The sequence below is a fragment of the Manacus candei genome, unplaced genomic scaffold, assembly GCF_025592945.1.
Source record: "Manacus candei isolate 608988 ecotype Guabito, Panama unplaced genomic scaffold, ASM2559294v1 h1tg000169l, whole genome shotgun sequence".
NCBI lineage: Eukaryota > Metazoa > Chordata > Aves > Passeriformes > Pipridae > Manacus > Manacus candei.
The window spans coordinates 532,211-546,754 of NW_026138217.1; the positions used below are offsets into that span (position 1 = coordinate 532,211).

The 14,544-nt window shown below is 46.5% G+C and overlaps 1 protein-coding gene across 5 annotated transcripts in view; it reads left to right on the plus strand.

The window, feature by feature from the left end:
* Positions 1–4,911, plus strand: part of PAX7 (paired box 7) — a 106,875-nt gene extending 101,964 nt beyond the window's left edge. For all 5 annotated transcript variants that reach the window (XM_051773433.1, XM_051773438.1, XM_051773436.1 and 2 more), the window contains one exon: positions 150–4,911. In XM_051773433.1, the coding sequence (XP_051629393.1) occupies positions 150–265 (116 nt within the window). In that variant the 3' untranslated portion in view covers positions 266–4,911. The remainder of the gene's footprint in view (positions 1–149) is intronic.
* The last annotated feature ends 9,633 nt before the right edge of the window (positions 4,912–14,544 follow it).

The following is a 14,544-nucleotide window of genomic DNA, read 5'->3' on the forward strand; positions in this document are numbered from 1 at the left end:
GCAGGACCCTCATGCCTGTGCCAACCACTGGGATGGGCCCCTCTTGTGAGAGGCTGTTGGTTACACACCCTTCGGTGCTGAAAGCCACAGCCACTAAATGCTAATTTTGGGCCGTTTTCTCACCCTTCCTCTTCTCCCCTCCTCCTCAGCTGCTGTTGATTACCTGGCCAAGAATGTGAGTCTGTCGACGCAGCGCAGGATGAAGCTGGGAGAACATTCCGCCGTCCTGGGCCTCCTACCAGTAGAGACAGGCCAAGCTTATTGAAGAGTCCAACTGTGCCAACAACCTGCTCCAGCAACTTGGAACCACTGGAGAAAACACCACCAGCCTTCCAGAGATCTGCCTGTACCCAGACCCTACTCCTTCCCAATTCCCTTCCACCTCCACCAACTTGAGCTGCAAAGGAGACGGGAAAGAGCGGGAGGGCTCTCCAAGTATCCAGCTCCTCCAGAGCACTCCAGAGGCAGCTGTGGCCTCTGTGACCTGACTCCTCCTGTGGCCAGAGACAGTGGGTTGGGTACATTTATTAATCCCGAGTTCATGCCCTCCCTCTACTAAACTACCTGGCCATGGCGTTTCGCCCACACTTAAGGACTTTCCATTGATCTAGGTAGTTGGCATAGTCAAAGCCAAATTGATTTTTTTTTTCTTTTTCTGTAAAAAAAAGAGAAATGTTTCATTTTGTTTCCTTTTCTTTCCATTGCTGTAAATTTGGTGAATGTATAGGAAGGAATAACCAAGCTGATCATTAAGGGTGATACAAATCAGGACCACAGAAGACCTATGGACCAAATATAAGAACTTGTTTAAAAACAAAAAGAACAAACCACAAAGACAAACAAACCCAGAAAAACACATATTAAAGTGACAGCAAATTTCCCCACCCCACTCTACCCTCCGTTCTCACTGGTGGCCTCCCAAAGCAGGGCCAGGTTGCTGCTAAGCAGGGGCAGGATGGAAATCCATCCAGCCTGGGACCTTTGGAAAATGTAAATGGCTGCATGAGGGCTGGAGATGATGGGCACAGGCATGAGCAACATTTACTTTTTCTTTTATGGACCAATTTAGAGCTGACTGTCACTGAAAGGACGTGGGCACCAGGAGCAGCAGGAGATGGGACAGCACAGAGGAAGGGCAGCGGATACACCCCAGAGCGCAGGAGCTGTTGCTCATCTGGTTGAGAAGGGTGAGGGCTGTTGGTGGCCCTTCCTTCTCTCAGCAGGAGAGGAGTTGGCCCTGAGAGCAAAGACAAGAGAGGGCAGAGTCAGAGGTGTTTGTGAGCTCAGTGTGCAAAGCCAGGGTCTTCTGCAGGGCTCACCTGAAAGGAGATGGTGCTTGGTCTGGAGGTGCTTTGCCACAGTCTCTCACTGAGGGATGGATGTGGCCTGGCCTGAGGTAAAAGGGATCTGAAGAGTCTTTCTAGCAGCAGCTTGGAAGGAAAGGTGCTCTCAGATGCAAGATTGCACCTCTTTGTACTGCAGGAAAATATTTACCTTCCCGAGACATTCCTTATCCTTTGGCTGCCAGGAGAAATGTTTGCCCCATCCCTCCTCCTGGCTCTTCCCACACCCATCTCATTCCGTGTACTCTTCTGTACAAATCAGTCTCTTGGTCCCTTCCCTCTGCTTTCCATTTTGGTGGTAGAGCCTCTCTCTTTCTCTCTCTTTCTCTCTCTCTAAGCCAGACCTTGTTCTGGATTTGTCACCCCACTCTTCTCCAGCAGTGAAAAACAGTGCTCTCACTTTTGTGTCACCTCATTGCACTGCTCAGATAAGCACAGTTTAAATAGTTTCCCTTTTGCATGTGGGGATGGATGATCCTTGATGATTCTTAAGCAGATATGTAATATTATGGATTTTTTCCCCTCACCTTCCTGTGTTGAGAGGATTCACTTGAAGACATTTGATGTGGAGAGGGCAAGGAAAGCTGCCCCAGGGATAAGCACTGGGATGCACAGAATCTGTGCCACCAGGAGCTGGTGTGTGAAGTCCAGTGACAACAGGCAGTGTTTATGTCATCCATGGGCTGTTGGAGTTTATCATACACTTACTGTTTGATATTTCTAGGATAATGAATGTCTGCTTTCAGTCACTGGTGATAAAGAGGGACCATGAGGTGGGATGAGTCTGGCCTGGGTTGTTAAAGGAGACACTTTCCACTTGCTCTCTTTTCTTGCTTCTTCCATTCTTCCCAAATAACCTGTTCTTGTTTTTGCAGCTGAAACAACATTTTTCTGGGGAACTTGCTCCAACATCATTTATCATGAACCACCAAGCCACTTCCCTTGAGCCATATGGAGAAGTACCTGTCCTGGCCAAAGCAGGGGTTGGTTTCTGATGTTGCCCAGTATCCTCTTGGAGCCACATATGGCTTCCATCAGCTTTGCTTTACGGCTCTGACAGAGCCAGCTCTACATTCCCAAAAGCATTTTCATACACCAGCTTGGCCTCTCACATGGATATGTCTGTGCAGGAGCCCTGTGAGAGGTGACATCTGCATCCTGAGGTTGATTCCTGTCCTTTATGCTCCACAAATCCCAATTCAGCTTCTGCTTGTCCAGCTATATCACACACCAAGCTTCTCTCTAGTTGTGAAAAACATTCCTTGGATCACAAAGCTTTTGAAGCACTTGCATTCTTCATTCCCTTTCTCAGGGCAATCTGTGGCACCTACAGCTGCTTGAACAGGTGAGGCCAAAGGGACTGATTTCCTCCAGGTGACTGAGTAGCCAAAACTCCCTGGATGAGCTGTGTTACCTGAAGGACTCTCCCTGCTTTGCTCTAGTTTGAAATCTTGGAAAGCAACAAAAACCCCACTGGTTTATAGTGTTTACATGTTAGAACTGATCCCTGTTGAATTCCAGTCCTGGCTTAAAAGCCGTTCCCAACAGTAACCTCCAGCCACACATGAAGTGGGGAATCAAGGGTGTCTCCATGATGGACACCAGTGAAGGTATCAGTGACTGAAACACCTGCTTGAACTTGCTCCTGTGCCTCAGCTTCCTCCTGAGCCAACTGCTAAAACAACAGAGCCCAACATTTTCTTACATTGAACAGTATTTAAGAGGCCAAATGCTGATGATTCCCTCCCTGGGAGCACCTTCAAACCTCCATCCTCATTGCCACTGGAACATGGGGTTTGTAGCTGGTGATCTCTTGCCCTGTTACTGCCCCAGCCAGTTGTGATCCCTCATCCCTTATACTGAAATTCCTGACCCAATGCATTCCTTGCTGCCTTCTGAACCAGAAGGAAAGTTCCAGTTTGTCATGAGAATTGCTTGTCCTGCTCTTATCTCCTCTGTTCCCTTACCCACCCTGCTGTGCACACACATCTCCAGGGATCCCTCGCCTGTGGACGGTCGGTCCTCGCCGCACGGGCTCGCGAGGAGGACTCGACCTGAGCTCAGCACCCAGTGCAGGACTCAGAAATCAAAACCATTAAAAAGAGGGAGCACTGCAGGAACCTCTTTGCCAGTTACCTTCGCCAGAAAGTCCGTGGCCACCTGGGCACTGCTGTAAATAGGATTCTTAGAGGACTATGAAACCCCCCCATGCTTAGCACAAATAGCTCTTCTCTGACCTTTCCCTTGTGGTCGCACTTTGTACATTAGTTGGAAATTTGGTCATGTGCTGTATGTTTATAGAAAGTTGACATTTTTTTTATACTAAAAAACACAGTGAGTGCCGTGCTAGTTAAAAAAAAAAAAAAAAGAAAAAAAAAAGGAAAACCCCCCCAAAAAAAAAGTAAAAAAAGGGGAAGGGAGATGAACTGTAGAAATTTGCCTATTGTGTGTTTTCAAAGTACATTCCAGAATCTTTGGGGTGGGATGGGTTTGATTTTGGGATTTTTTTATTTGTTTGTTTGTTTCTTTGTTTTAAGGTACGTTCATGTATGAAAGTCAAAGTATTTTTTTGTTTTGTTTCGTTTTGTTTTTTGGATTGCCAACCTCAGTTCTGCTGAAAAGAGACAAACTCAGGGGTGGGGTGGGACGGGAGGGGGGGACAGAACAGAGGGAGGTACCTTGAAGGTGAAACAAAACTGAGCATGGAAGAGTAGCAGTGGCAGTGCTGGACAGCAGGCATTCACTGGAGAGTTGGACTCGTGACCCCTGGGGGTCCCTTCCAAACCAGAATATTCTGTGATTCTGAAACTATGTCAAACCAGACCTGAAATCAGACCCTGAAGAACACGTGGACGTGGCTGGTTGACACCGACCAAGTAGGGACTGAGCAGATACTCAACTCCTGGTGGCTCTGAGGGAACCCAAACATTGTTCTGCACCTCCTCCAAACAGCTCACTGAGCAAAGGGACACACTCAGAGATGTTGTGTCAGCTCTATGTCTGCCTGCAGATGAGCCCTGAAGGGACACGCTCTGGGGACATTCTCTCAGCTCCACAGCTCTTCCCTGCCTGCAGATGAGCCCTGCCATCCCTGGGGAAAGGAACAGTGCCAAGTGGGTTTCTCTGACCTCCCCACAGCCCTGCCTTCACCTCTCCCCACAGCGTGGATGTCGCATCACTGTGTCCAGCAGCTCAGCAGATTGGCTCCTGTCGCTCCGAGACTTTTTGTGTATTTAATGCTTCTAACCCGTCATCCCTTAACACCTCCATGTACCCACCTGGGGAATATCTACATAGCACTCTAGGGCATTCCTTATTCCTAGTAACTGCGGAGATGTCGCTTCTGTGTTTGCCTCATAGCCATTTGCTGGTGTGTGAGTGTGGGTGTGTGGGTGCCTGCGGGTGTGCGTGTGTATATATATAATCGCACCATAATTTATTCAGCTATATGGAGTAGAATAGTAGAAAGAGAAAACTGGTTTTGCTTTAACTACCTGCTGCCTGTAGGTGTCTTTCTGTAACTCAGGCATAACTGTTATACATTAAAAAGAAAAAAAAAAGGAAAAAAAAAAGGAAAAAAAAAGGATTAAAAGTGCCTTTGGGTGGCTTGTTTGCTTAACGCGCTCCGCGGTGTGCCAAGAGCGAGGGGGGAAAGTGGGGAAGCAGAAATATCCGACACACACAGGCAAAGTGCAGATGTTTCTGCTCAAAGAAGCAAAATCGCGGGGCTTCGTTAGTTAATGAGAAGGTGGAAGAGCTGTGTAAATAAATAAAACATTTAATTTCACTGTGACTTTGCGCAAGGGAAGGACAATTACCTGGCCTGTTCTCAACACAACCAGTTCTTTATGCATTCATTTGGAGCCAGCCCCAGCCCAGGCAGGGGAAGGCCAGGGAGGGACCAGGCTGCTCCACAGGCACCTGGCTCTCGTTAATGCCAAAGCCCGGCACCAACAAGCGGAAAAATATTTAGAAACTACGGAGGGATACGCGGCTGGGGGCTTTGCACTGAGTAAGAAAGCGGTTCACCTCTAAACAAAGCCCTGAATTCAAAAGCTGGTCCCATCTGAAGATGTTTTGGCTCTCTGTAAAAGAAGTTGATCTTCATCCAAGTCGTGGTGGAGGAATACCCGCATGCAGTAACGAGCCTAATTAGCCCCTGGGTTTGAGTTCTACTTGTCTCCAGCAGAGGGGTCAGTCCACGGGACTGACTGGCTGCCCAAAGCCAGGTGAGATCACCCTTAGATAGGATGTGCCAACTGCTTATGTTTGTCTTTTGGCAGCAAAAGAGGCAGAAATCTGCCAGCCTGGAGTTTCCCACAGGCTGGAGAAGGCTCAGTGAAGGAACAAGGACTTTAGGATTGCAAACTCTGCTTGCACTCTTGTGCACCTCTTGATTGTGGCTACTTTATCAACCAGCCCCTTATCAATCTCACCCACCGAGATCCTTTCTTAATCCCCCACCTGCTCCCAATGCCTGGATAATCCACATTTCTGAGGGAAACGAGCACCCACAAGCCAACGGTTGGCCACAGGCGGGTCTGCAACAGAAGCAGGGGACTGGGGGGTGCCTGGCATGGAGCTCTGGGTACAAAGGGGCTTTGGTGGTTCTGAGAAGCTCGATGAGGATCCCTGTAAATACAACAGGTCTCCAAATGTCCCAAGCTGGGACATTGTTCTTACATGATGCCAAGGGCACCGTGCTGCTCAAAAAAACATTATTGTGATAATTATGGACCAAAGAGGCTCATCTTCATGTAGGAAACATAACCAACTTCAGCCATCAGAGTGTGAGAGTCAGCCCCAGCTTCCTACCTGTATCCTATGGGAATTGTATTTGCCATTTGCAAATTCTACCCACTCTGAGGCCCCCCTTCCTACCTCAGACCTGCACTCGTGAGCAGCACTCATTTTCACCCTGAATTCAGCGTGGCCAACCCACCCACACCAAACATTTGCACATGGAGGGGTTTGCAGAGGAAGGAATCGTCTTCCGGGAGCTCTAAACCACGGCAGAGATGATTTCTAGCCTCATCCCTGGTTTTAGATCCGCGCTGGCCCGCTCTGACAGGGCACGGCTTTGCGCTCCCTCTCCAGCCCTGCCCGCGGTGCTTCGCTCCGGCAGCGCTCACGTCCAGGCTCCGCTGCGAGCGCTCCAACACTGCCCTCCGCTGTTCCCCGAGCTCCGCGGCCTCGCTCCAGCCGCTTCAGCCTTGGCTGAGGAGCGCGGGGTGTTCCCCAGGCCCTGCCAGAGTCGGTCCGGTTCCCTCTGAGGGACGCGAAGGGCGCGAGGGAGCAGCGCGGGCTGATGAGCCGGTGAGAAGTCACCTTCGCGGCCGGGTGGCACCGGCTGGTGACAAATCCCGTTCCCGGCCGGGTGGCACCGGCTGGTGACAAATCCCCTTCGCGGCCGGGTGGCACCGGCTGCTGGCCCTGCCCCGGGCACTGACCCGCCTGCCAGGGCCGGGTGCTGCCCCCGCCGGGGCTCTGCCGCTCCCGCGCCGCTGGATTTGACCCGAGAGCCATGAGAGGGGCTGTTCCTCTGCCTGGGGGGCTAATTCTGCTCCTTTCCTGTTCTGCTTCCTAGTTATTTATTTGTTAATTATTTGGGTTTCTCATCTGTTCCCCATGGCTTCCACCCCTGGCACCCCATGTTTATGGAGTCACGGAGTATTTGGGGTTGGAAGGGACCCACAAGGATCACCGAGTCCAGCTCTGAAGTGAACGGCCTGTACAGGAATCAAACCCCCAACCTGGACATGATCAGCCCCCTGCTCTGCCCAGCTGAGCTGATCTCGGGTTTCCTGCAGCCTCTTCTTACCTCCCACTGCATATTCCCCTGGAGCTCCACGTTTTTCTGCTGGAGAGAGCCCAGGACAGCGACTGTGAGCAAGTAGAGACACAGAGCACATAGATATATCTAAATATCCACATATTTACATCAACACTGTAGTTTTGTAGGACAGAAGCACTTGGCAGGATAACCAGCACTTTCCTTTTAAACTTCCTAACCAAACATTTGAATGTATTTCCATTATTTTCCTGGACACTCTCAAAATTACTGTTGGACTTGGTGTTCCTGATGGGTCTCTTCTAACTCAGCATGTTCTAGGATTCTATTCTCAGAGGAAATATGAGGAATAGATAAACTCTTTTCAATATTGGGGTGTTTCCACTTTATTCTTTTTATCATTTTAAAGGTGTGCAAGAAAAGAAAAGAACAACCTGGAGGGGAAGCAAAATATTTTTGCCTTTCTAAGCTGAGATATTTTTTAGCTAAAACTAAAGAGACTGAAAATTTTCTCCCTTTTTATTAAAAACTGAATAATTAAATGATTTTGAAAAGGTTCTTATTCTAAAAAGAAAATGTTTTAGTAAGAATTTGTTTAAACCAGATTTCATCTTTCCTCTTTTCCATCACCTTTTCCAGAATCATTTCAAAAGCTGTTTCACAGATGAAAGTTGAGTGACTTCAGCAGCATCACGTTGGTTTAAGTGTCTGAACCTTGTTCAGGTCTCAGTTGATCCATCCCCAAATCTCAACTGGGATGTGAAAAAGATTCAGGGAAAGGGGTGACAGAAATCCTGCCCCTGCCGGGTGTGGGTGCTCTGAGAGGGTTTAGGATACTGATTTCTATTGATGCTGAAAACATATTCCAAAGGATGAACCAGGACCATAAAAGTGATGCTAAATTTAGGAAATTCCCATGGGAAGATGTGCCCAAGCATCCCTCTCTCTGTCCAAACATGAGCTCCTGCTGTTTAAAGCAACACACCAAGAGATTGAAAACCTGCTCCTGATTTTTTCCTCAGCTCTGATTGGCATCAGTGGCTTGATTTTTTGGGAAGTGCAGGCACCCACCCTGTGTACTTCAGGTCCTAATTACAGTGGGAATTTGGGTACAATGGGGACTCAAATATCTTCTGAACAAAACCACATTTATTTAGTTTTAAAACGCGAGCTTAAGCAGCATAGTGCAAAAACTGACGAACAGCCCTTGCTGTGGGCCCAGCGTCACATGTCGGAACTGAACGTTACCGACCTTCTCGATATGCGCTTGTGGGACTCGGCGACCGCCCGAAAAAACCTCAGCAGCCGCTGCCCGGGACGGGCCCCAGCCCCCCAAGCACACTGCAGCCCGACACACGCTGCCCGGAGAGAGCCGTACGAGACAGAACCACGGCCACCGCCGCTGCGGCCACCCCGGGCACGTTCCTGCACCGCCGCCCGCCGCCGCTCTCAGCAGCAGCAGCCGAGCAGCGGCCGGAGGCGCGGGTTCAACACCCTGGAGCAGGTCCCTGAGGAAGGGCCACCACCTCCGGCGCCCCCGCAAACAACGAGACCGAGAGCCCCGCGCCGGCCGAAGCAGCGGCGGGAGCCGAGCGGGAACCGCTCCGAGGGCAGGAGGGACCCGGAACCCGGAAACGAGAGAGGCACCGGGAAAGACAAACACAGGCAGAGCACGAGGTGTGCGAAAACCGGGGCTGTGGAGCGAGAGCGGAGGAGAGGATCCCACAGAATCCCCGGGGGGCTCCGGGAAAGGCCCGAGGGAGGAAAGAGCCCGAGCGGGACCAGCGGCGAAGGAGGGAGCGAGCGGAAGCCCGGCGGCAACAGCAGGAGAGAAAGCCGGGAACAGGGACCCCGGAGACAAACGGAGTGGGGCAGACACAAAGCTGCCGACTTCGGCAGTAGTCACAGCAGCAAAAACCCCTTCCTTGACTTTTTTCCTTTTTCTTTGCAGCCTAAACTAAGAACTGGTCTTTTTTTGCAAACCCTCTTTGTTTATCAACCTGTTTCAGTTTCACAGTGTGAGTAAGGCGAACAAAACGCTACCAATGGAGAGACTGTCCTCCGCAAAACAAACAAACAACAAAAAAAAAAAAGAAAGAAACAAAAAAAAAGGGAGAAGCGAGGGAAGCAAAGTCCCTTTGCTGAATGAAGACACCCTTCCATAGCTAATAGCCACAATTGTTTTTAAATGTATGCATAGCTGTATTTTTGAAAATTTTAAAGTTTTCACAATAACAATTTTCCTTAAGTCCAAAAGCCAAATTAACACAGAAACACATATATTTTCCTTAAAAATAGAAGTATATATTTTATCCTTGAACTATAGGAATGTTTATATGTATTTGAAATTTAAATTGAACATGAAGTAAAATATGCTTATGTTTTTACAGGTTATACTATCATAAAAACCAGAAAACATATATTACTAATCTAAGGGTGAGAAACAAAAAACGTCAATTTCTCAGTTCATAACCAAAAGACACTGTAAAATGAAACCCAAAAGTATGTTTGTATGATGTGTGTTCAATGGCCATCAAGTATGAATGTGTGAATGTATGCATGCGTGTGAAAATACAATAATTAATATGTTCTGATTTATACACAAATGCACATTACCTCACACATGCACAAACACCCTTAGATAAAGAACAGAAAACATATCACCCTGAGTTGAATAGAATTTCATTTGCAGAAATGTTTTAGGTTAAATAAAAGTTTTCAAAAACAAACACTAAAAAACACTTTCAGGTAAAAGTCAGGAGCATATGAACCCTGAAGTCATCAAGTTATTAAGTTTGGTTCAAAATCAATCGCTTATAAGTCAATAGGATCTTTAGAGAATAGCTTAAATAAGATTTTATAAGAGCAATTTCTAATAAGAAATAATAGGAATAAGTTAAGTTGTTTAAACAAGTTTTATAATTTAGCATTGTTTGGAATTTTTCCTTCTTGCATTTTGTTCCTTGTTTACTTTTCTATATTCAAAAATGTTTGATAGTCTTTTTGATTGGTTTAATGTTCTTAATGTTAGTGCTAGGTTTAAAAAAATAATTTATGTAGCAATATGCAGAATGCCTTAAAACAGCTATGATTCCTTCACATGCCTTTATAATGCCAAACCTTGTGGCCCAAACTATTCTGACACACAATGCCTTTGCATAATCATACTTTCCATCTCAGGTATATAAAAGACTGTACATTGCCTTGAAAAAGGAACCTCCTTGCTAACATTAATTTCACTTGTGGTATTAAAAGTAAGACTGCAATATTTCTTGTTAGATCCATTTAAGAATACATTTGCTTCTAAAATGCAGCTATAGAATTTGTTATTACTCACTCTGAACTAATGCATCAAAGCATTGATAGTTGAAGAAAAAAATAGTAATCAAAACTTAGATTACATGTTTAGTTAGCATGATAAATTTAATACTCTAGTTAAAGAAAACATTTATGGTGATATTTGTATTCCCTTGTATTTTGTCTTGCATTGGCAAACGTTTGATCAAAGTTTTTTCCGAGTTTTTTGTTTTTTAGAAAAATAAAAAAGAAGGGGCAGATGTGGGAGCCCAAACCCAGCTTTCAGCAAAGGAAAACAAGGGCTGACAAAAACCTCGTGATCTGAAGGAACTGGACCCTTCTCACAAGACCTGTTAAAGTTCTACCTTATGGATCAAGCCTGGCTCCAACAGAAATCAGAAAGGACTTTTGAGATGATTGTATCAAACCATGTCTAAACCCCTGTGATCCCTCTATCCCCCATGTAATCCTACTAGAAGAAAAATTAACTATTTGGAAATTGCAGTAAAAACTTGTGGAACTCCCCAATTAACATAGGTTGTCCCCTTATTAACATACAGCCCCAGATGCCTTTAGTGTTCTCGTGTTCGATAAACGATTCCAGTTTCCCCATACTGGGATCGTGTCTAGCTTTTATTTTTCAGACCGCCACTTGGATCACTAGAAGATATCTTTTCCCTCTGACTAAAACACTGCTGTAAGTTCCCAGTGGGATGAATTCCAGTGTTGTTGTGTGGGACAGAAGGGGGTGATAGTGAGTGCATCGACAGCTCCTTTTGGGAGCACAATTCCTCAGCTCCTCCATCTCTCTGTGGTATTCCTGCTGCTTCCCAGCCCCATCCCTTTTCACAAGCAGTGCCTCCTGCCCTCCAACATCCCCTTGGACGCAGAGCCCACCTTGCGTTTCATCTTCACGAGATTTAGGAGGTGCAAATACCTATTTTATGTATTTGCCTAGAATTTATTTAGGTATTTACTTATCTAAGATAGGCATTTACATATCTATTTACCTGAAACAGGTATTTATTTGCCTAAAATTTATTTAGGTATTTATTTACCTAAAATAGGTATTTATTTACCTAAAGCAAGTATTTACACCTCCCAGGTCTCTCTGATGGACTGGGAAGATCAGAGTGAAGCTGCAAAAGGCCTGTTGGCAGCAATGCCACCACCCACATGAGCACAGAGAACGTGCCCAACCCAAAACACCCCTGCACAAACCAGCGGTTTTGCACAGCATTTTTGCACCTGCTTTGCAAACCCTGAATCCTCAGGCACGGATTTTTCCCAGCTCAGGGGTCAGTCCCATCTCCTGACCCGTGTTTAGGTCCCTTGTTGCTCATCCCAGTGGTTCCAGCTCCCTCAGCCAGCGACGGTGGCAGCAAATTTGGCTGAGCAGCCTCGAGCTTTGCAGCATTTCATGAGCAATTTCTTTTCAGAATCAGTGGAGAGAAGTTTATTATAATGGGCTGTGGCCCTGCATAAAATCAGGGTGTTCTGAGCAGGGAGAGGTGTATGAAAGGGAATTAAATGACTGAGAAAGGATTTCCTTGGGAAGCCCATTTCTTTCTTTTTTAAGGATTAATATAATTAATATCCTGTCCCGGGCAAGCCACGTTCTCACCCGGTGCAAACCAGCCCAGAATTTTAACTGGGTTTGCTGATTTACAGGAGCCAGAAGCTCATCCTGCATTCCTGCAAAATTCCTGTCAGTCCTGCCTCAGTTCTGTGCATCCTTCTGTCAGCATTTCCAACATTCCCACTTCAACCTGACTTTTTTGGGGGTAGTTTTCCCAGAAAACTGGGTGCTGGGAGGTGGGATGTCCTCGGCTCTTTGGCTGAAGGACGAGTGGAAGGTGAGGAGGATGAGATGCAGACAAATGCATAGCCACCTTCCCAGGAAAAACAGGCTTGGGGACAGGGGTTTCTCCTCAGGGAGGGCTCTCTGGGTGTGGCAGAGCCAGTTTAGGGTGTCTGTGATTCCCTCGACACAAAGACCTTTTGTAAAACAGCAAAGAAGCTGGAAGGTGCAGTGAGCAGGGCAGAGATCAGGATATTGGAAGATCTGTCCTTTTCCAGGTGCTGGAGGGATCCTGGACACTACAATCAACTTCTCAGCCTCTGTTTCCCTCCCAGCAGACCCTGGGCAGGCCTAAATCACACTGGGGATCAACACAGCTGCCAGGAGAGACAGGGGTATAGGATGGGACATCTCTTGATATAATGGTTTCTTATTATTATGGTTTCTTAAATCCAGGGGCTGGAAGCAAAGTGACCTTCTATCTCCTTCCTCCCTCTTTACTACACTCCCAAATCTCCAAAACACTAGAAAGTGACTTAAATCTCTATTTTAATATCAGTGTGAGTCTTTCTCTGCCCTTACCATCCTTTGAGAATGTGATTTTATTTCCAGGAGCTGCCACACAAACCCTCTCCCCTCATTTTACACTTTCCTTTCCCTTCTCCTTTCCCTCCTCTGATCCCTTTTCCCCAGCAATCCACAACCTGGAGGTGGCTCACTCTGAAATAAAGAAAGAATCAGGAATCCTGGGTGCTTTCTGCACGTCCCTCACCCTATTCCACACAGAATTGTCTTTTGTACATACCCAGGCTAATTATTATTAATGGGAGATGTGGGTTTATTTCAACTAGGAAAAAAAAAGACCAAGGGGGAAGGGGAGGGAGGATGGAAATGGGAGGGAAGAAGGGAAAAAAAGAAAAACAGAGAGAGAAGAAACCCAGAAGAAACTGTTCACATTTCCCGAGACATCGACAAAGCTTTTATGAATATAACTGGATTTGTAACAAGCATTGCAGCTGCATATAAGGCATTCAGACATGGAGACAATTTTACTAGATAATAGACTATCACGCAGGATACAATTTAAATTAAAAAATGCAATTTTCACCTTGAAATGAACAAATGATTACAATTTCTATACAAATTAAGGCATTCAGGCTCTCTTTCAGTAGTGGCATCAGTCCATGAAATATGACATAATTACCATGAAATACATTTTCAAATATTTTGATTTTTGTCCGCTGCTTTTAAAAAACATAGCCCGGGCTTCTGTGTGTGTGTGTGTGTGTGTGTGTGTGTGTGTGTGTGTGTGTGTGTGAGGGTGGGGGAGAGCAGCTCCTATTATCCCACCTTCTGGGGAAAAACACATTTAAAAAGAAAAGAAAAACTACCCAAAGATTAAGCTTCCCCCCCTCCCTCCCTCTTGCTCCCCCTCCTCTTGACTTGCGAGATAAAATTGAAAAAAAAATCAGACAGAAAGAAAAGGAACGCAAGCGAAAGGCTCTAAAGCCTCCAGATTTATCTAAATTACTACGCTTATCTGCAAAAATCACATCTGCTGGTTATCTCCCAGCTCTGCAGATCTCCCAGGCCCCCTCCCCTTTCTCCCTTAAAATGCTGGGTTTTATTCCTCCCTTTTATTTTTTAATTATTTTTCCATTATGTTCTCTTTTTATAGCTGGAGATACAAGGGGAATCAGAGGAATTGTGACCCACGTCTTGTGGAGGGGGAGGGAGAATAATGGGAATAATAACGGGAAAGTTTGCAGGAGTGGGTGGAATTTGGGGGGGGGGGGAGAGGAGGGTGGGTCCATTTCCCCCACCACTATTCCAGAAAACCCACTGTAGGCACCAGAACAGGAGATGGACATATGACTTGGAAATTATAGGAGGACTATTTGGGGTAAAATATCCTATGTGAGAACCCTCTGTGGAGATTTCCCCAATCCATCCTGATTTGTTGAGATCCTGTGGGATTGCAGCCTCCCAGGATGGGACGTGGGTGGGTGCCAAGGAGGAACTGGCCTATCCCTTTGTCCTCCTGCCCAACCCACCCTCCTATTTAGGGGGTCTTTAAATCAAAGGTGGTTTGGGAGAACGAACTGTGCCTGAAAATGAGTGATGTTGTGCTTTGGCAGATCTGTATCAGACTTGCCTTGTTTGAATTCTTCTCCAAAACGGCTCAGGGGAATATTTTCCTGTGGTTAAATTGTTTCCTGGAATGCAACTCAGTATCTTTAGGTGGTAAATGTGGGAGGGGAAGAAGAGTCCTTAGGAAGTGCCTTTGGAGTCTCCTGATGGGAATCCCTGTG